Genomic DNA, 21,316 nt, shown 5'->3' on the forward strand with positions numbered 1-21,316 from the left:
GGAGGGATGGAGGGGAGGAAGGAGTGAAGGAGGAAAGGATGGAAAAGGGACGGAGGGAAGGAAAAGAAGGGTAAAAAGGGAAGGAGGAGAGGAGAGGAGAGGAGAGGAGAGGAGAGGAGAGGAGAGGAGAGGAGAGGAGAGGAGAGGAGAGGAGAGGAGAGGAGAGGAGAGGAGAGGAGAGGAGAGGAGAGGAGAGGAGAGGAGAGGAGAGGAGAGGAGAGGAGAGGAGAGGAGAGGAGAGGAGAGGAGAGGAGAGGAGAGGAGAGGAGAGGAGAGGAGAGGAGAGGAGAGGAGAGGAGAGGAGAGGAGAGGAGAGGAGAGGAGAGGAGAGGAGAGGAGAGGAGAGGAGAGGAGAGGAGAGGAGAGGAGAGGAGAGGAGAGGCTGGAATGGGGATGGAAAGGCCCGGCACTGACCAGCAGGGCCGCGTGGTTCCGGCAGCGGACGGCTTTGTGCAGCGCCGTCATTCCCTCGCGCGTGCGGAAGTCCAGGTGGGCTCCGCCGTTCCGGAGCGCTTTGATCATCTCGGCGCTGAGCTCCAGCTGCGCCGCCGCCGTCAGCGGGCACTCTGGGAGGGCACGGGAATGCGGGAGATCCACGGAATGCCCGGCACTTCCACGGGAATGCCCCACCCCACCCCGGGGCAGCCCAGCTGGAAGCGCCCACCGAGATCTCCTCGGGGTTTGGGATCAGATCCGTGGGATGGGAATGGAGGTCAGATTTGGGAGCTGCTGGCTCCCGGGTATTCCCAAGGATCTCCTGAGCAGTGGGAATGGGAATTGGATGGAAAATTCCAGGATTAGGTGGCAAAGCAGCCAAGATATCTTGGGAATGGGATCTGGGAAACCGTGGGTTCTTCTTGGCCCCTTGGGAATACCCAGATCTGCCAATGGAAAAATCCTCATCCTGGGATAAGGGGTGGATTCCAATCAGGAGAAGCCTCTGCATGCTCCCAGCTTTCCTTGAGGTTGCTGCTACAAATCCCACAGATCCTGCTGGGAATCCCAAGAATTCCAGGATTCCCTCATTCCCTTGGGATGCGGACAGGATTCCCAGAGGAGAGTGGGAATTGTATAATTTAAGGAATGCTGTGGGATTGGGTGCCCGATGGATACGAATGGGGGAAGGAAAGGCTGGAATTCCATGTCCATGGCCAGTTTGTCCTGGCAGGAAACAAGGGAAAAGGGGTTGGAATTCATGAGGGAATTAAGGAATGCCTGGGATCCAGAGCGGGAAAGAAGCAACAGGAGAAAGTTTTGCACATTCCATGGGAAAATTCCGGATCCTCGGGATAAGGAGGAGATGGAGCGGGGCCAGGGAAGGGAATGGAGCTGGAAAGGGGCTGGAAAACTCCAGATGGGTTTGGGATTTGGGCTGGAAAACTCTGGAGGGATTTGGGATTTAGGCTCAGCCTGGAGCAGAGGTGGCTCCGAGGGATCCGAGGGATGGGCTGGGTGGTCCTTCCCAGGCAGGCCGTGCCAGGATTGGGGAATTGTGGAATCCTTGCCCATGGAATGCCGGCAGTGCCTCGGGAAGGGCCCCCGAGCCCCCCTGGGCTGGGCAGGGGCTGCCAGGGATGGGTGCAGGGAGAGCCCGGGAAAAGTGGGATGTGCCGGGGCTGGGGGCCAGGGCAGCTCTGCTGGGATCGGGGCAGGGATCGGGAATGTCCTTCTGGGCCTGCCCAGCTCCTGCCAGGAGCCAGCGGGGATCGGGATCTGCTGCAGGGAATGAGCCCCGGGAAAAGAGGGAGCGGCTCAGCCCGGGCCGGGGCAGGCTCGGCTCCCAGATTTGGGATGGTTTTCCATGGAAAGGGGTCAGGCCTTGGCAGGGGCTGCCCAGGGAGCTTTGGAGTGCCATCCCTGCAGGGGTCCAAGGAATTCCTGGAGGTGGCACTCGGGGCTCTGGTGGGGATCGGGCCCAGCTTGGAGTCGGTGACCTTGGAATTCTTTTCCAGCCTCAGTAATTCCATGTTTTGGAGAAGGGACATTCCAAGGTCATCTCATCCCTATCCCTGGGATCATTCCCACCCCATTCCAAGGGCAGGGACATCCCCACCATCCCAGACTGCTCCAGTCTTTCCTTGGACACTGCCAGGGATGCAGGGGCAGCCCCAGCTGCTCTGGCAATCCCAGCCCAGCCAGGAATTCCCCATTCCCAAGATCCCATCCATGCCTGCCCTCTGGCAGTGGGAGCCATTCCCTGTGTGCTGTCCCTGCAGGCCTTGTCCCCAGTCCCTCTGCAGCTCTCCTGGAGCCCCTGCAGGCCCTGGAATGTGCTGGAAGCTCTCCCTGGAGCCTTCTCCTCTCCAGGAGAACATTCCCAGTTCTCCCAGCCTGGCTCCAGGTCCCTTTCCCTCCCCCATTCCCAATTCCCGCAGCAATTTTTCCCCCGCATCATTTCAGGGATTTTGAATCCTCCTTTGTAATTCCAACGTTTTCCCGGGCTCCTCTCCCTCTCCCGCTGTCCCTCGTTAAACATCCAGGGATTTTTTTTCTTCCCTCTTTTCTCCGGCAAAAATCATCCCTGGGGTCTGGCTTTCATTCCAGAACAATGGAAACTTCTCCCGGATCCGGGGTTTTTTTCATTCCCGCTTTTTCAATGTCCCCACAGGTAGCAACTGTGAATTTTTTTGGCTTTTTCATCCCTTTCAAATCCCAGGAATCTTTCCTGGAATATCTTCCCAGCAACTGCAAAATGGGAACAGCCGCAAACAGGGCTGGAATTGCTTCCCAAGGTGGATTTTCCCGTATTTTTCCATCCAAGTAGAGCTTGGAAAATGGGAATAAATCCTTGGCACAGCCTAAAACCTCTCCCAAAACCCAGGGAAATTAAGCTTCCCAAAGTTTGGAATCCATGGGATTGGCTCAGGGTGTCCCAGGAAGCTCAGGGGATTTTATGGCTCTTCCCAGTTATTCCCAGTCCAATTATGGGGTGAAATCCTGCAGGAAACCATTTTTCCCAGGAGGATTTTCCAGTTTTCCATGGGGAGATTCTCACAGGATCCCCAAGGATCCACTCCCAAAAATTCCACCAGGAAAATGCCGGCTCATTCCCGGCTCATTCCCACCCTTCTCTTCCAGCATCCAGCCCAGACTTCCTGGGAAATGCACAGGAAGCCAACAAACATTCCCCAAAAACCCCAAAGCTCCCAAACCTGGAATTTCTGAGAGATTCCAATCCCTTCCTCCAACGGCGGCTGGGGTTGGAAACGGGAATGGAAAGGGAAAATATTCCAAGAGGAGAAACATGGGATCGCATCCCAGTGAACCCCAGAAGGGACTGGGAAGGGAAGAGTTATCCCTAAGGAATGTCATATTCCCAAAATCCCCTGAAAAGCGGGAATTGCGCCATAAAACCCCAAATGACAACTGGGATGGAGCGGAAAAAATTCCAGAGGAAAGCCTGGAGGAATCCCGGGAAAAGGAATTGGGAATGTCGAGCTGATTCCTTCCGGGAAGCGCTCCCGAATCCCGAGGAAAACATGGAACTGACCTCCGGTGTCGGGATCATGGAAGTTGGGATCCAGCCCCTTTTCCAGCAGCCGGCAAACCTTCTCCGAGTTCAGCATCTGCACATATTCCATGAATTTCTTCAGGTTCGCCTGGATTCAGGAAAAAACGCTGCGTCACCATCCCGAAATTCCGGGAAAAGCCGCTGGGGGAGCATCCCCACCCCGGAAATCCAGGAAAATTGGGATAACAGGACTGAATTCTGTCAGGATGGGACACAAATCCACATGGAAACATCTGGAACCGAGGGGAAAATTTGGGAAAAGCTCCAAGGGAATGGAGAAGGTGAAGCCGGATTTCACATCCGAGGAAAAAAATTCCAATTCCGACATTTGCCACCTTAATTCCATATGGGAAAATGATCCTTTTTAGGAGGGGTGAATCCCAAAAATGCCATGTTTCCATTGACATTTGGATGATTTCCAGTTGGAAAATTGGGGAAAAACCTTGGAAATGCCAAGCAGGATGAGGAAAAGGTTTGGAAGGGAATTTGGGGATTCTGGAATGGTTTGGGTGGCATGGGAGCTGAAATCCCGTCCCATTCCAAGGGCATGGACTCCTCCCACCATCCCAGGTTATTCCAACAATTCCAGGGATGAGGCAGCTGCAGATTCCTTGAAATTGCCGGATCATCCCATGGGAATTCATGCTGCCAGTGCCTCCCCTCTATCCCAAATTTTGGGATTGGAATTTGGTCCCCCCGGGTTGGAATTCCCAAAGATTTGCCTCAAATTCCCAAACTTTTGGGATTTTTCCCATTTTTTTTTTCTGGCTGGATGAAGCCATTATTAAATTCCCAGATTCTGGGAATTGCAGAGGCAAGAATGGCTCAGGTGGGAAAATCCCAGCTCCCACATTCCCAGATTTCCAGACTTTACATTGGAGGATTTTTTTTTGGGGGGGAGCAACGCAAAATCCGGGAAAAGTCCTGGAAAATCCCAAGAGCTGGAATTCAGGCCGGCCGTGCCCTTGGAGCCAGGAGAGGCCGGAGCAAACCCATGGATCTGCCTCCCGCTGCCAGGCAGCAGCAAATGGATTCATTGATCCCCCAGAAACGGGGAATTATGGATTTGCTGCCGCGCCGGGACAACGCGGAGCCTCTGGAATTGCACAGCTCCTCCCAGCAGGAATCTCCGGAGCCGCGGCACCCGGAATCCTGGAATGGTTTGGGTGGGAAGGAACCTCAGACCCCATCCCAATCCTGTCCCATTCCAAGGGCAGGGACTCCAGGAAGGGTCTCCCTTCCCTTTTCCACCCCCAACTTCCATAAAAATCCCTTGGGATTGATTCTGAGCCTCCTTGATTCCAGAATCCTGGAATGGTTTGGGTGGGAAGGGACTTCAATCCCATCCCATTCCAATCCCACCATCCCAGGCTGCTCCAGCCTTTCCTTGGACATTCCAGGGATCCAGGGGCAGCCACAGCTGCTCTGGGAATTCCAGCCCAGCCAGGAATTCCTTCCCAAGATCCCACCACAAGCTCCCTTTCCCAGGGAATCCCGTCCATCCCTTAGAATCCCAGAAAATCCAACATTTTCCTGCCCAAGGAACCAGACAGAGCCACAAATCCCAGGAGAGCCTCGTCCCAGGACACAGGGGCAGCACCTCTACTTTTCCAAGGAAAACCTCAATATTAAACACATGGAAGAGCAGGAATTCCCTGGAACTGAAGCAGAAATTCCCAGAAACTGAAGGAGAAATTCCCTGGATTTGAAGAAGAAACCTCCCCCCCACAGGAGCTGGGTCAGGAATTCCCAGAAACTGAAGCAGAAATTCTCAGGAACCAAAACAGAAATTCCCAGGATTTGAAGCAGAGACCCCACAGAAACTACATCAGGAATTCCCCGGGAACTGAAGCAGGAATTCCCCAAAAAACCGAAGCAGGAATTCCCAGAAACCGAAAGAGAAACCCCTAGAAACTGAAGCAGAAATTCCCCGGATTTGAAGCAGAAATTCCCAGAAACTGAAACTGGAATTCCACGGGAACTGAAATCAGAATTTCCCAGCTCCCAAACCTCACGGAATCTCTGTGCTGAATTCCAGCCCCGTTCCCGGCTCAGGGAATGATCCCTGCCCGTTATCCCAATATTCCCAAGAAGTCTCTGTGCTGAATTCCAGCCATTCCCTGGACGATCCCTCCCTGTTATCCAGACGTTCCCATGGAATCTCTGTGCTGAATTCCAGCCCCATTCCCAGCGCAGGGAATGATCCCTCCCTGTTATCCCGACGTTCCCATGGAATCTCCATGCTGAATTCCAGCCGTTCCCTGAGTGACCCCATTCCGGGAATGATCCCTGCCCATTATCCCGATGTTCCCATGGAATCCCCGTGCTGAATTCCAGCTGTTCCCTGGATGATCCCTGCCCATTATCCCGACGTTCCCATGGAATCCCCATGCTGAATTCCAGCCATTCCCTGGGTGACCGCATTCCGGGAATGATCCCTGCCCGTTATCCCGGCGTTTCCCCGGATCCGGTACCGTTCCCGAGGCTCTCCGGGTGTCCCGGTGTCCCCGTGCCAGCCAGGATCCCATCCCTGCTCCCGCTCCCTCTGGATCCAGCTCCAATCCCAGCCTTTTTTCCCGGGAGCCGCTCCAATCCCAGCCTTTTTTCCCGGGAAAGGTCGATCCGTGCCCGCTGCGCCGGCAGCGCTCCAACGGGCACGGAGTGAGGATGGATCGGCCGGGATTGTCCCTTCGGCTCCTACCCGGCATTCCCAAACCTCCAAGGGACTGGAAAAGGCCAAGGAATCCCACAAAACCCCACAGGGCCTGGAAAAGCAGCGGCCCAAGGGAAAGGGAAAGGGGAAAAGGGGGAAAAAAGGGGGGAAACAGAGAAAAGAAAGGGGAAAAAAGGGGGGAAGGGGGGGAGAAAGAGCAAAGAAGGGCAAAAAAGGGAAAAAAGAGAAAAAGAGAAAGAGAAAAAAAGAAAAAATAGAAAAAATAGGAAAAAAGAGAAAAAAGAGAAAAAAGGGAGGAAAAAGGTGGGAAAAGGAGGGAAAAGGAGGGGAAAAGAGGGAAAAAGAGGAAAAAAGAGGAAAAAAGAGGAAAAATAGAAAAAAAGAGAAAAAAGAGAAAAAAGGAAGGAAAAGGGGAAAAAGGGGAAAAAAGAGAGAAAAAGAGGGAAAAAGAGGGAAAAAAGAGAAAAGAGGAAAACGAGGAAAACTAGGAAAACGAGAGAAGGAAAAAGGGGGACAAAAGGGGGGACAAAAGGGGAAAAGGAAAGCTCCTTCCCAAAATTCCACAGGCTTGGGACCAGTAGCCGAAGGAAAAGGGAAAAGGGAGAAGGAAGATAAATCTGTGATCCCGGATTTCAGCACCCCCTGGACTCTCTTCCCGCCCAATCCCACCCCATGGAATAAAATCCAAGGAAATCTGGATAAAATCCAAGAAAATCCAAGGAAGTCTGGATAAAATCCCAGGAAATCCAAGGAAATCTCTCCACCTGCTCCTATTCCGGTTTTGGCACTGGGAATGCTGCCATTCCTTAGGATACCCTGGAATTCCGGGTCCGGAGGGGTTTCCCAGGGTTTCCCGGGGTTTTCCAGGTGATTTCCACGGGAATCCCGGGCCCACCACTGCTCCCATTCCAGTTTTGGCGCCGCTTTGATTGACAGCTGGGATTCCTTGGGATACCCCGGAATTCCGGGGCCGGAGGGGATTCCCAGGGGGGCTCCTGGGGTTTCCCATGGGAATCCCGAGGGAGTTCCGTGGGAATTCCGAGGGCTCGGGGCTCACCTTGGTGTGCAGCTTGGCGAACTGCTTGTCGTCCAGCAGGGGCTGGGAATACACGCGGCGCTTGTAGCGGAACTGCCGGGGAGGAGATAAGAGATTGATACGAGATAAGAGACTGGCATGAGATAAGAGATTGACACGAGATAAGGGATTGATACGAGATAAGAGATTGGCATGAGATAAGATATTGATACCAGATAAGAGATTGACATTAGATAAGCTATTGATACAAGATAAGAAATTGACACAAGATAAGAGATTGACATGAGATAAGAGACTGATACAAGATAAGAGATTGACATGAGATAAGAGACTGATACAAGATAAGAGATTGGCATGAGATAAGATATTGATACCAGATAAGAGATTGACATTAGATAAGCTATTGATATGAGATAAAATTGATACGAGATAAGAGATTGACATGAGATAAGAGATTGACACGAGATAAAGGATTGATCCAAGATAAGAGACTGATACGAGATAAGAGATTGATCCGAGATAAGAGATTGACACGAGATAAGAGATTGACACGAGATAAGGGATTGACACGAGATAAGAGATTGATAGGAGATAAGAGATTGACACGAGATAAGGGATTGACAGGAGATAAGAGATTGACAAGAGATAAGCGATTGACATGAGATAAGATATTGGCACCAGATAAGGGATTAACATGAGATAAGAGATTGGCACGAGATAAACTATTGACACGAGATAAGAGATTGATACGAGATAAGAGATTGACACGAGATAAGCGATTGGCATGAGATAAGGGATTGATACGAGATAAGAGATTGATACAAGATATTGATACGAGATAAGAGATTGACATGAGATAAGCAATTGACATGAGATAAGAGATTGACACGAGATAAGAGATTGATGCCATCTGATAGACACGAGATAAATGTGAGATAAGAGACAGGAGATAAACAGAGACAGGAGAGAAGTGAATATGAGATAAGGGATAAGGGATAAGAGATAAGAGAATGTTTATAAGATATAAGAGATGAATGGAGATAAGATATGGGAGATAAATAAATATGAGATAAAGGAATATGAGATGAATTAGATAGGAGAGGAGAGGCAAACGGAGATAAGAGAGAAGGAAAAAGAGATAAACAGAGATAAGAGCTAAATGAATATGAGATAAAGATAAAGATGATATAGACGATAAAGACGGTGATAAAGAAAAGAGATAAGAGATAAGAGATAAGAGATAAGAGATAAGAGATAAGAGATGAGAGATAAGAGATAGGAGAGACATACAAAGATAAGAGATAAGAGATAAATGAATATAAGGGTTAAGAGATGAAAAGATAAGAGATGAGAGATAAGAGGTGAATGAACATAAGATAAAAGTAAAGACGAGAGAGAAGAGAGACAAACAAATGTAAGAGGGAAAGATAAGAGATAAGAGATAAGAGATAAGAGATAAGAGATAAGAGATAAGAGATAAGAGATAAGAGATAAGAGATAAGCATAGATAAAAGAGGAGAGATAAAATGTAAGAGATAAATTCATATTGGATAAGGGATGAGAGATAAAAAGAGAGAAGAGATAAAGGAGTATGAGATAAAGCCCATCGAGAAGAGATGAGAGACAGAAAGAGATAAGAGGGAAAGATAAGATATAAACAGATAAGAGAGGAGATACAATATATAGATGAATTTGAGATAAGGAGACAGAAGAGATAGGAGACATAGCAAGAAAAGAGACAAGAGATAAACACAGATAAGAGATAAACAGAGATATTTGATGTTATCTTATTTAACTTGATACAAGATAATATATAAAAGATAATATGAGATAAAGATAAGAGATAGGGGACATACAAAGATAAGATATAAGAAGTAAATTGAGATAAGAGATAAGATATAAAGATAATATGAAGCTTAAAATGAGAGAAAAGAAATAAATGGAGCTGAGATATGAGACGAGGAGAGATAAGAGACAACGGATAAATGAATATGAGATGAGGGATAAGAGACAAATTAATGCAAATGAGAAAGATAAGAGACAAACAAAGATAAGAGATAAATTGTGATAAGAGAAGTGAGAGCAGAGGTTATATTATATAAAGAAAAGAGATAAGAGATATCAAAATATAACATATAGAGAAATGGGGATAAGAGATAAACAGTGATAAGTGAGACATATGAATGTGAGATAAATGATAAGAGATAAATGAATAGAAAAGAGATAGACAGAGATAAGAGACACAGAAAGATAAGAGATAATATATAAAACAAAATTAAACGAAATCAAAATAAATAAAACAAAACAAAATAAACAAAAAAATTTAAAAGTAAAAAATAAAATTAAATTAAATCAAACGAAAGTAAAAATGAAATAAAATAAAATAAAATAACAACCCAAACCAAAATAAAATAAAACAAAATAAAATATTTTTAAAGTAAAATAAAATGAAACAAAATAAAATAGAAGTAAAAATAAAGTAAATTAAAATAAATAAAATAACATAATCAATTAAAATAATATTAAGAAAATAATATAAAAGAAAATAGAATAATGAAATAAAATGAAATGAAATGAAAGTAAAAAAAGTAAAATAAAGCAAATTATTTTTAAAAGTAAAGTTAAATAACATGGAACCAAATAAAAGTAAAAATACATTGAATCAAAATAAAATAAAATAACATAAAAAACATCAAATTAAATTAAAATAAAGAAACAAAAAAACCCCAAAATAAAATAAAACTCAATAAAATAAAATATTGAAATGAAATATTTAAAAATATTTTTAAAGTAAAATAAAATAATATAAAATAAAGTAAATAGAAGTAAAAAATTAAATTAAATCAAAATAACGTAACATAAGCAAATTGAAATAAACGAATTAAAGTAAATTAAGTAACATGACATAACATAAGTAAATTAAAATAAGTAAATTAAAATAAACAAAAAAGTGAATGGAAAAGTAAAAGGAAAAGGATAAAATAAAATACGATAAAATAAGATAAGATAAATAAGATAAAATAAGATAAAATAAAATAAAATACGATAAAATAAGATAAGATGATAAGATAAAATAAAATAAAATAAAATAAAATAAAATAAAATAAAATAAAATAAAATAAAATAAAATAAAATAAATAATAATAAAATCCACCCCAAAGGCAGCCTCCCTCCCAGCCCAGCCCGTCACCTCCAGGTAGGGCACGGGCGTGTCGGGGTTCAGCGGGTACTCCCGCAGCAGCCGCTCCTCGTCCAGGAACTTGCCGGCGCGGCCGTTGAAGGCGGGCTGGAAGAGGCCGTAGTTGAGCACATCCTTGAGGCTGTGGTTGAGCGTGCACAGGATCCTCTGCTTGGACACCCACACCGGCACGTCGGGGTTCAGCCGCAGACACTTCTGCAACCGCGCGGGATGAACGGGGCGTCAGCGCGGGAAGAACAGCGGGGATGGGACGGGGCAGGAATGGGGAATGGGGAAAAACAGCGGGGATGGGACGGGGACGGGGAATGGGGAATGGGGAATGGGGAATGGGGAATGGGGAATGGGGAACGGAGAATGGGGAAAAACAGCGGGGATGGAACGGGGACGGGGAATGGGGAATGGGGAATGGAAATGGGGAAAAACAGTGGGGATGGGACGGGAACGGGAACGGGAATGGGGAATGGGGAAGGGGGAATAGGGAACGGGGAACAGGGAATGGGGAATGGGGAATGGGGAACGGGGAATGGGGAAGGGGGAATGGGGAACGGGGAATGGGAATGGGGAATGGGGAATGGGAAGGCGGAATGGGGGGGGAATGGGAAGGGGGAATGGGGAACGGGGAATGGGAATGGGGAACGGGGAATGGGGAACAGGGAATGGGAATGGGGAATGGGGAATGGGAATGGGAATGGGAATGGGAATGGGAATGGGGAATGGGAATGGGGAATGGGAATGGGAATGGGGAATGGGAATGGGGAATGGGAATGGGAATGGGAATGGGAATGGGGAATGGGAATGGGAATGGGAATGGGAATGGGGAATGGGGAATGGGGAATGGGGAATGGGGAACGGGGAAAGGGGAACAGGGAACGGGGAATGGGGAATGGGGAATGGGGAATGGGGAACGGGGAATGGGGAATGGGAATAGGGAATGGGAACGGGGAATGGGGAATGGGGAACGGGGAATGGGGAACGGGGAATGGGAATGGGGAATGGGGAACGGGGAATGGAGAATGGGAACGGGGAATGGGGAATGGGGAATGGGGAATGGGGAATGGGGAATGGGAAATGGGGAATGGGGAATGGGAAATGGGGAACGGGGAATGGGAAATGGGGAATGGGGAAGGGGGAATAGGGTTTGGGGGAGCTCAGAACTAGGAGAAATGGGGAATTCCCCAGTTTTTATGGATAAGTTGTTTAAAAACCTCCAAAATTTGGGTGTTCCCACTGTGGATTCCATAAGGAAACAGAGGGAGAAAATGGGAATCCACCAGGTTCTCCAGGGAATGGGGGAATAAAGGAGGGAAAGGGGGGAGTTGGGGTTTGGGGGGGGCTCAGAGCTAGGGGAAATGGGGAATTCCCAATCCCGGCATGGATTCAGGAATGGCTCCTGACACGGATTCGGGAATGGATCCAGGCATGGATCCCAACATGGATTCGGGAATGGATCCAGGCATGGATCCCAACATGGATTGGGGAATGGATCCGGGCCTGGATCCCAACATGAATTTGGGAATAGATCTGGGCATGGATCCCAACATGGATTGGGGAATGGATCCGAGCATGGATCCCAACATGATTGGGGAATGGATCCTGACATGGATCCCAGCATGGATTGGGGAATGGATCCGAGCATGGATCCCAGCATGGATCCCAGCATGGATCCCAGCATGGATTGGGGAATGGATCCTGACATGGATCCCAGCATGGATTGGGAATGGATCCGGGCACATCTTGACATTGATCTGAACACAGGTCTGGGCATGGATCTGGACACGGATTCAGGAGTGGATCCGGGCATGGATCCCAGCATGGATCCCGATGTGAATCCCTGTGTGGATTTGGGAATGTATCTGGGCACCGATCCAGACAGGGATTTGGGAATGGATCCCAACACGGATCCTCCTAAAACCGGGACAAAGTTCCAGCCCCAATCCAGGCCCAGGGAACATTCCCAGCTTTCCTCCTAGGATTCCCTTTGGATTTCTCCCAGGATCCTGGTTTTCTTCACGATTATTCTTTCCATGCCATTCCAGCCGCATTCCCATTCCCACAAGGTGGAAAATCCCACAGGATTCTCCTGCAGTTCCATGGGTTGGCGGGAGAAGGGATCAGAGCCACAGGATTGGGAATATCCATGGGAATTCCCACCGGGAGCTCCCAAATCCCATCTCAGGCCAGGCTGGATGTCACCATTTTCCCATCATTCCCAACCACAATCCCGTGAAGGAGTTGGGATTTTTGGATATCCAGGGAAAATCAATCCTGGAGGAGAGGAGGAATCCACAGGAATTTTTTCCACCCTCCAAACTGGGACCAGTTTGTGGAGTCAGCTGGGGAAAAACAAAATAAGCAGGAATTTCGAGGCTTAGATCATCTCCTGAGGAAAATTCCAGCCCTGACATTCCTGGAGTTTAATTCCATGCTGGGAGAAACCGCTTCCAGCAAAAAAAAAAAGGGATAAGGGTGAGAGGGAGGATCCAGGAAGCACCTGGAGCTCCCGGAGCCAGAAAAACAAAGGATTTGGGATTTTCCAGTGAATCAGGGGCTGATCCATTGGGAAGGGCGTTGGATGTTGCGTCATCCCACAAAACCCAATCCCAAAATCCCATCTGGTGATTCATGGTTCAAAACTCCATCCAAAAATCCCGGAATTCTGAGCTTTCCGCAGCACTGACAGCCCCGATCACCCCAATATTCCCAAAGTCCCCAGAACCTTGGAATGTTTCCAGGGAATCCACTCCCCCCATCCCACCCAGGTCTTCCCATGGGATTTGCTCCATCAGTTTTCTGGGATGAAGGTTCCCCACAAGGAAAACTGTCAAGAATTCCAAGGAAATGCCACAATTCCCTGGAAAAGCCACCCCAGTCCATCCCTGGCAGCTCCGGATCCAACAGATTGAGGCTGGAATTTTCCCTTGGGAAGCAGCACCCTTGCTTCACTTTCCCAGGATTTTCCCAGGATTTTTCCCAGGATTTTTCCCGATCCCTCAGGAATTCCAGGATCTGCTGGATCTTTGCCCTTGCGTCTCCTTCTTTCCAAAATTCCTTCCCAAATTTTGAACACCTTAACCTTGGAATGTTGTCCCTCCTTTCCTCAGCACTTTCCCAAAAAAATCTGTCACTCATCCTCGGGAATTTTTCCCATTCCAAGCTCCTTCCCTTCTCCCTGGAGCTGCTCCAGCCCTTCCAGAAATCCTTGGAACTAAGCTCCAGCTCTGGAAGTGGCCGCTTCAGAACTTTTAATTCAATCCAAATAAAGCCTGGAATTTCTCAGAATTCCCACCCTTTATATCCAATCCTATTCAGGATTCCAAGCCTGTTTGGCTGCCACATTCCCAGGAAAACCCAACGGTTAAACTTCCCTGGGAAGTTTCTTTCCCGGATTTCCCACTTTTCCATGGAAAATCCCGGATTCATTCGTAGCACTTTAGGTCTTGAAGGCGGCTCCTTCCCAAAAATCCCTTTTCCCTACGGAATCACCACTTGGAATGCCAACACTCCTCCCTCCTCATCCTCTCCATCCCTCCAATCCTGGTGGGAATTCCCATCAGGAATTCCCACAGGAATTCCTTGGAAACTCCAGCACTCACCGGCTGCTCCATCCCAGAGCGAAAATTCCCAACTTTTCCCACTGGCGACTCCGCCTTTTCCTTGTCCTCCCTTCGTGTCCCCCCGGATGCTCTGAGGGGACAAAATCCCATGGATGGGGTGTCCCTGTTTTCCATGGATGGGGTGTCCCTGTTTTCCATGGATGAGGTGTCCCTGTGTTCCATGGATGAGGTGTCCCTGTTTTCCATGGATGAGGTGTCCCTGTGTTCCATGGATCCTCTGGAAGCGGCCGCTCCGGGGTTTTGAATCCCAAGGCAAAGAAATCCCGGGAATGTTGATAAATTTATCCAACCCCTCCCCTCTGGATCAATCCTGCCAGGATTGGTCCAATGCTTCCAGGGGCCGTTCCCAGGAAATTCCAGCCTCCAGCTCCAGGCTCAGATTCCCAGGAAAAATCCGGAATTCCGAGCTGGAGAATAAAGGGTGAATTTTCCCTCCAATCCCTGTTTTATCCTGTTAAAATCGGGATTTCCCTTCCATTAATTCCCAGCATGAATTGGAATCCTGCACATTCCTATGGAATTTTCTCTCCCTCTTCCCACAAAAAACCAAGGATCTGATCATTTAGGATGCAACAGCACCAAAAAAAATGTCGGGAAAACTCCGAACCAGCCAAGAAAAGACAAGGATTTGATGCATCCGTGCAAAAAAATTCTGGGAAAACGCGGGTTGAAAATGGTGGGGATAAAAATTCCCAACTTTTCGATGGAAAAATGGGAATTAACAGTGGAAAAGCTGAATAATAAATGAGAGGATTTTGTTTGATGCAAAATCAAATTGGGATTTGAATCCGACGGAATTCCAAAGGGGATTTAATGGGAAGGGAGGGAAAAGGAGGAATTGGGCAGGAAATTTTAATTAATAAAGGATTAATAAATAAATTATTCATCCGTTAATATTTACTTGTTGCTAATTAATTGAAGTGGGCTTGGATAATTCCTAATTTTTGAACTTTTTAGGGAATTTTTATCAAATTTCAGGCAGGGTTGGATGAGCTTGGATCATCCCGGGTCCCCGCTGGAATCTGAGGCTCTTTAAGGACTTTTCCCACCCAATTTTTCCCGAATTCCAGATAAAACCTCCCAGAAATAATTTTCCAAGGAAAAAAAATTCCATCATTCCCAAGGGCGAGCTCATTCCTTCTCCTGCTCCTGCTCCAGGCTTCCCTCATCCCGTAAAAAACCAGGATAAAAACAAAAAGCCGGAATTTCTATCGATCCCCGATGGGAGCAGGGGGGAGGATTTGATTGGTTAATTAATCAACCATAATTAATTAATTAACCAATGACCCGTGAATGTCGGGATAATTGAAGAGCCGGGACAAAGGCGGCTGCGGAATGTTTGATTCCAGCCGGGATCATCCGGAAAAATGAGTTTTAACAGCCCAGCTGAAGGAATTCTTCCATGGAAAAGCAAAATTCCTGGAGCGTGGGAATGGATGAGGGTCAATTAATCCTTTTTTTGGGGTCTGAATTAATTAGTTAAAATTTTCATGGATATCACCATGGAAAAATCTGGAAAAGGAATAACATAAATTATGGGAATGAGGTGGGATGGGATCCGGGATGAAGCAAAGAAATTAAAAAAAAGGAATTTCCCTTTGGAAGAGGAAAAGGCAAAGCCGGGAAATGCCGGATCTGGGAGCGCCCGGCACGGCCCAACCCCGAGCCCAGCCCAGGCCCGATGGAAATCTGGGAAGCAAAGGGAAATCCCTCGGGAATGAGGGAGCCCCGGGGCCGGCCCAGGGCTTCCAGAAGCTTCCCTGAGAAATCCCGGGATGAGCCAGAGCCCGTCCCGAAGGAGCCGTGGAGCTGCCTCTGCTCCAGGCTGAGCCCAAATCCCAAATCCAAATGGAGTTTGCCAGCCCAAATCCCAAACCCTTCCAGAGTTTTCCATCCCAAATCCCAAACCCCCCTGGAGTTTGCCAGCTCAAATCCCAAATCCAACTGGAGTTTGCAGCCCAAATCCCAAACCCCTCTGGAGTTTTCCCAAATCCCTCCAGAGTTTTCCAGCCCAAATCCCAAACCCATCTGGAGTTTTCCAGCCCCTTCCCAGCTCCATTCCCTTTCCTGGCCCCGCTCCTTATCCCGAGGATCCGGAACTTTCCCATGGAATGTGCAAAACTTTCTCCTGTTGCTTCTTTCCCACTCTGGATCCCAGGCATTCCTTAATTCCCTCATTAATTCCAACCCCTTTTCCCTTATTTCCTGCCAGGACAAACTGGCCATGGACATGGAATTCCAGCCTTTCCTTCTCCCTTTCGTATCCATGGGCTTTCCAGACCCGATCCCACGGCATTCCTTAAATTATACAATTCCCACTCTCCTCTGGGAATCCCGTCTGCATCCCAAGGGAATGAGGGAATCCTGGAATTCTTGGGATTCTCAGCAGGATCTGTGGGATTTTCCAGCCCCTCCAGGGCATTCCCAGAACTTGCTGATCCTTGGTGGGAATCCGGGCAGGAATTTCCTTCCCTTCCCAATGGAAGCTGTGAACCCTTCCGAGAGTTCCTTTCCTTCCCCATTCCCACCGTTTCAGAGAATTCCCAGAATTTGAGAAGCCCCAACTCCGAGATTTTGAGAACCCCCAACTCCTCAATTTAGGGAATTCTTGGGGAAAAAAATTCCCTTTTTTTTTTTTCCTGTTCCTGGTGGGTGCTGGAGCTCTTTGGTTGCTCCCACATTCCCAAGGAATCCAGCAGATGGAATTCAGAGCCGTTATTCCTGATTTTTTTTTTTTTTTGGGAATATTTCCAAGTGCTCAACTAATTTTCTTTTCATGCCAATTTTTCCTCGCCTCAAGTGACTCAGAATTCCTCTTTATTAAGCACGGAATGTGCTCTTCCCAGAAAAATGGCTGGAAAATGAAAAGATGGGATTGACATTTTCCATGAAAATTGCCTCAATGGATGCGTCCTGTTCCAGCAAATCCACTTGGGAGAGGAAAAAAAAGGGAATTTTGGTCATAAAATCTTTTAAATTTATTAAATTGCAAATGCGCCGGTCACGGGTTGATCCGAGTCGGATTTTCCTTGGAAAAAGCCGCGGATCGGGAACGCGCGGCGGCCTCGCTTATTTGTGGGCGGATTCTGCTGCCGGCGGATTTCTCCCGGATAAAATCGGGAATTGCTCGGATTCCGATCGATCCACTTTGCTTGATTGTGCTCACAGAGGGTGACTTTGCCCCCGGGGCAATTCCCGGGATTTGGGGTTGTGCCGGAATATTCTGGGAGGTTCTGCTGCTCGGCACCCTCTGGAATGTGCCGGGAGAATTGTTCGGGATAAATGGGATTTATTTCCATGGAATTGTTCGGATTTGGGGTGGGAAAAGCCACCAGGATGTGGTGGAACTGCAGCTTCCCAATGTTTCCTCTGGATCAGGGGCTGGAAAAGCCGGGATGGGGCTGGAAAAGCCGGGATGGGCATCCATGGAGGAATTCAGGGAATTTCTGGATGTGGCTCTCAGAGATCTGGGATTGGGATCAGGCCCAGCTGGGATTTGATCTTGGAACTCTTTTCCAAGCTCAGGGATTTCGGGATTTATGGTTAAAGCACCTGAATCCTTCCAGGGGATTTTTGGGAATCACTCGTTTGATTCCCACCGGTTTTTGGGACACTCTCACTCCGCTCCATCCGGATCCTCCCTCCGGATGCTCCCGCTCCGCCACAGGAAAACAGCTCCCAACAAAAAAGCCACAAAAAGCCTGGAAAAATCCGCAGGCAGCACCTGCAGGAATGGGGACGGGGAAAATGGAAATGGGGAAGAGGGAAAAAAAGCGGAGCAGCTGCTCCATTCACGGAGCGCGATCCGGCGGATCTGAAAGGAGCCGCATTTCCATGGAAAAACAATGGGAAGCTCCAAGCAAAAAGCAGCTCCCGGCCTGTTTGGAAGCGCTTCGACTCTGCCCTAAAAGGGGGGAAAATTCCATTGGAATTCTCAGCATCCCAGGGTTTTTGCCGCAGTGCGAAAGCGGGGAAGGATCAAAGGTTCGGGGCTGTTCCCGAGGGCCATTCCCGACATCCCGATTTTCCCCTTGCAGGAATCGAATTCTCCTGATTTTCCCTCTTTTTTTTTCCAGTGTTCCCATGGCTGAGAGAGCGGAGAATGGAGAGAGGAATTTTGGGATCTAAGTACTGGGAAAACGGGGAAGGGAAAAGCCTTGGGATGGAGGCAGGGAATTGGTGGGAAGAGGAGCGATTCCTCATCCCACACTTTTCCATGTTTGCTCTTCCCTTGGAATCCACATTCCCACTCTCATCCCTCACTTTTCCAGGAGTTCCCATCCCTTGGAATCCACACTCCTGTGGGATCTCCACTCCCATCCCTCCCTTTTCCATGTTCTCCCTTCCCTTCTCAGGAATCGGCCCCATGGGATGGGCAGGAGCCTCCTCTTCCTCATCCCAGAGGAATTCCCAAGCAGAATTCCCATTCCCACCCAGCCTTGGAACACCGAGGAATCTCCTCAGCAAAGCCGGAGGAAAACTGGGAGGCTCCCAGTTAAAAACCTCCTAGGAAGGGACAAAATGTGGGAATTCCCACTCCAGCATTCCAAGGATTGAGGGAGCAGGGCTGGGAGATCCCAACACATCCTGGAAAACATCAGGAAAAACCTCTGGAATTCCAGCCCGACGCTCCTGGGCCGTCCAGTGCTGGGAGCTGCCCCCAGATAAATCCAACTGGGATTTTATTTGAATTCCGGCTTTTCCATGATTTCAAAGGGAAGAGGAAGCGTTGCCAGCACAAAACAGGGAAGGAAAACCTTTGGAAAACTCCAGAAAATTCCTCCCTGGCTGCACATCCCTGATTTTTCCCAGCTGTTCCCATAAATTCCAGCCCTGGGAATGCTGGCAGCTTCCCGAGGCTGCAGGAGCCTCCCATCTCCCCACATCCCGGTTTTCCTGGGATGTGCCGAGCCCGTGGTTCCTTGGAATGAGTTTTCCCTGCTTCCAGAGGAAAAACAAACGGAAAACCTTTGGAATCGCAGCTGGTGCCGGCCCCCACAGAGCCCATTCCCATGGGATGATCCCGAGGTTTGCTCCGGCACCTCCAGGATTCCAGCGCTGCCGACAGAGAGGAAAACTCGGCACATTCCCCGGGATTTTCCCTGGATTTGCCGCTTTTTCCTACCAAAGCAGGAGGCTGCTCCCGCCAAATTCCAGGGATGGGTTTTCCAACGGGATTTAACGGCGCAGAACCCATGAATTATTCCAGAGGAACCAACTCCGGCTCGGGCGTGTTCCTGTCTCCTTAAAATCCGGCTCCGAGCTCCCGGGCCCCGTGGGAGGTTGGGATAATTTTATCCCAGGTCTCCACCACCCTTCCCACGGAGCAGCCGGAGGCGGGAACGGCTCTTCCCGAAGGATCCGCGGCTCCGGGATGGGGCAGGGAAGCTCCAAAGGATCCTCAGGGATTTCTGCGCCCTCCTTTTGCCGGGATCGCATTCCCAGCTCAGGGGGTGATCCAGGTTCTCAAATTCCCAAAAATCACAGGTTTGGGAATCTCCGGAGCTCAGGGGATCCGAGGAAATCAGATCCCTGCCCTATGGAAAAGCTCCAGGATGGGAAACACCCGGAGCTCCAGGCTGAGCCCGGATCCTGGATCACGGCCGGGCTCCCTGGAATGCGGCACCGGGATCGGCGGGACATCCCATGGATTCCCTGGAATCCTTCACCAGGATCAGCGGGACATTCCATGGATTCCCTGGAATGCGGCACCGGGATCGGCAGGACATCCCATGGATTCCCTGGAATGCTGCACTGGGATCAGTGAGACATTCCATGGATTCCCTGGAATGCTGCACCAGGATCAGTGAGACATTCCATGGATTCCCTGGAATGCTGCACTGGGATCGGCGGGACATTCCATGGATTCCCTGGAATGCTGCACTGGGATCAGTGAGACATTCCATGGATTCCCTGGAATGCTGCACCGGGACCAGCGGGACATTCCATGGATTCCCTGGAATGCTGCACCGGGACCAGCGGGACATTCCATGGATTCCCTGGAACCCTTCCCTGGGCTCAGTGGGACACCCCATGGATTCCCTGGAATGCTGCACCAGGATCGGTGGGACACCCTCGGATTCCCAACCTTCCGGACACCTCAGGACATTCCAGAACATTCCAGACCCTCTGCTTGGACACCTCAGGACATTCCACAACATTCCAGACCTGCTCGGACATCCCAGGATATTCCAGAACCCCTGGACACACCAGGACATTCCAGAACATTCCAGACCCTCTGCTCAGACACCTCGGAACATTCCAGAACATTCCTGAACTCCCACCTGGACACCTCAGGACATTGCAGACCCCTTGGATGCCTCGGGATATTTCAGAACATTCCAGACCCTCTCTTTGGACACCCCAGGACATTCCAGATCCTCATCTCAAACAATTCTGGGATATTCCAGGACGTTCTAGAACATTCCAGACCCTCTGCTCAGACACCTCAGAACATCCCAGAACATTCCAGACCCTCTCCTTGGACACCTCAGGTCATTCCAGAACATTCCAGACCCTCTCCTTGGACACCTCAGGACATTCCAGGACATTCCAGGTCCCCTGGACACTCCAGGATATTCCAGACCCCCTCAGGGAATTCCAACCTCCTGCCTCCCCAATCCGAGCGGGAGAAGCAGGAATTGTGATCCCATCACCCCACAGGACACTCGGGAGGGAAAGGGAACGAGAAAAGAGAAGGAAAGACCCCAAAAATTCCTTATTTCCCACAGCCCCATTCCCTGCAAAACTTCCCCCCTCCCATGGAATTCCAGAACATTCCAAGCTGGAATTCCCCCCCCCAGGATCTCCAAGTCCAGCTCTTGGCCCTGCACAGAATAATCCCAACATTCCCAGCACCAACCTGAGGGCGTTGTCCCAGATTTTCTGGAGCTCTGGAATGCCGAGGGTTGGGAGCAATTCCAGAGGTTTTGGGAATTCCCTGGAGCAGCTCCGCCACCCACCAGGAGCTCTCCCGGGATTTTCCAGGGGTGGGAAATTCAAGCCCTCTTCCCTGGCTCAGGGGCAGGGGACAGAGACCAGGATGTGCCGATGGAAAAGGCCCTTTATTCCCAGGAAAACCGGGGGGAGAACTGCACCTGGGAATTCCAGCACTGCCAGGGAATTCCAAGGATTCGGGATGAGCAAACTCCAGGAGGGCGGGAAAACTTCCTGGGACTTTCAAATCCCACCTGGAGGCTCCCAGAGAAAAGATGGGAATTCCAATAACCTGAGCTTCATGGAATTCCTGACCTCAGGAATGCTGGGACGGAGCCGGACTTGG

At 49.1% G+C, this 21,316-nt stretch overlaps 1 protein-coding gene across 1 annotated transcript in view; it reads right to left on the reverse strand.

Moving 5' to 3' along the window:
* The window catches only part of SHANK3 (SH3 and multiple ankyrin repeat domains 3), a 147,771-nt gene that overhangs the window by 101,754 nt on the left and 24,701 nt on the right, over positions 1–21,316 (reverse strand). The window contains exons 4-7 of the mRNA XM_084206476.1: positions 10,412–10,615; positions 7,243–7,314; positions 3,491–3,599; positions 415–566 (exon numbers count right to left, since the gene is read on the reverse strand). Coding sequence (XP_084062602.1) covers positions 415–566; positions 3,491–3,599; positions 7,243–7,314; positions 10,412–10,615 — 537 coding nt within the window. The remainder of the gene's footprint in view (positions 1–414; positions 567–3,490; positions 3,600–7,242; positions 7,315–10,411; positions 10,616–21,316) is intronic.

Source organism: Fringilla coelebs (assembly GCF_963513975.1).
Source record: "Fringilla coelebs genome assembly, chromosome: 5".
NCBI lineage: Eukaryota > Metazoa > Chordata > Aves > Passeriformes > Fringillidae > Fringilla > Fringilla coelebs.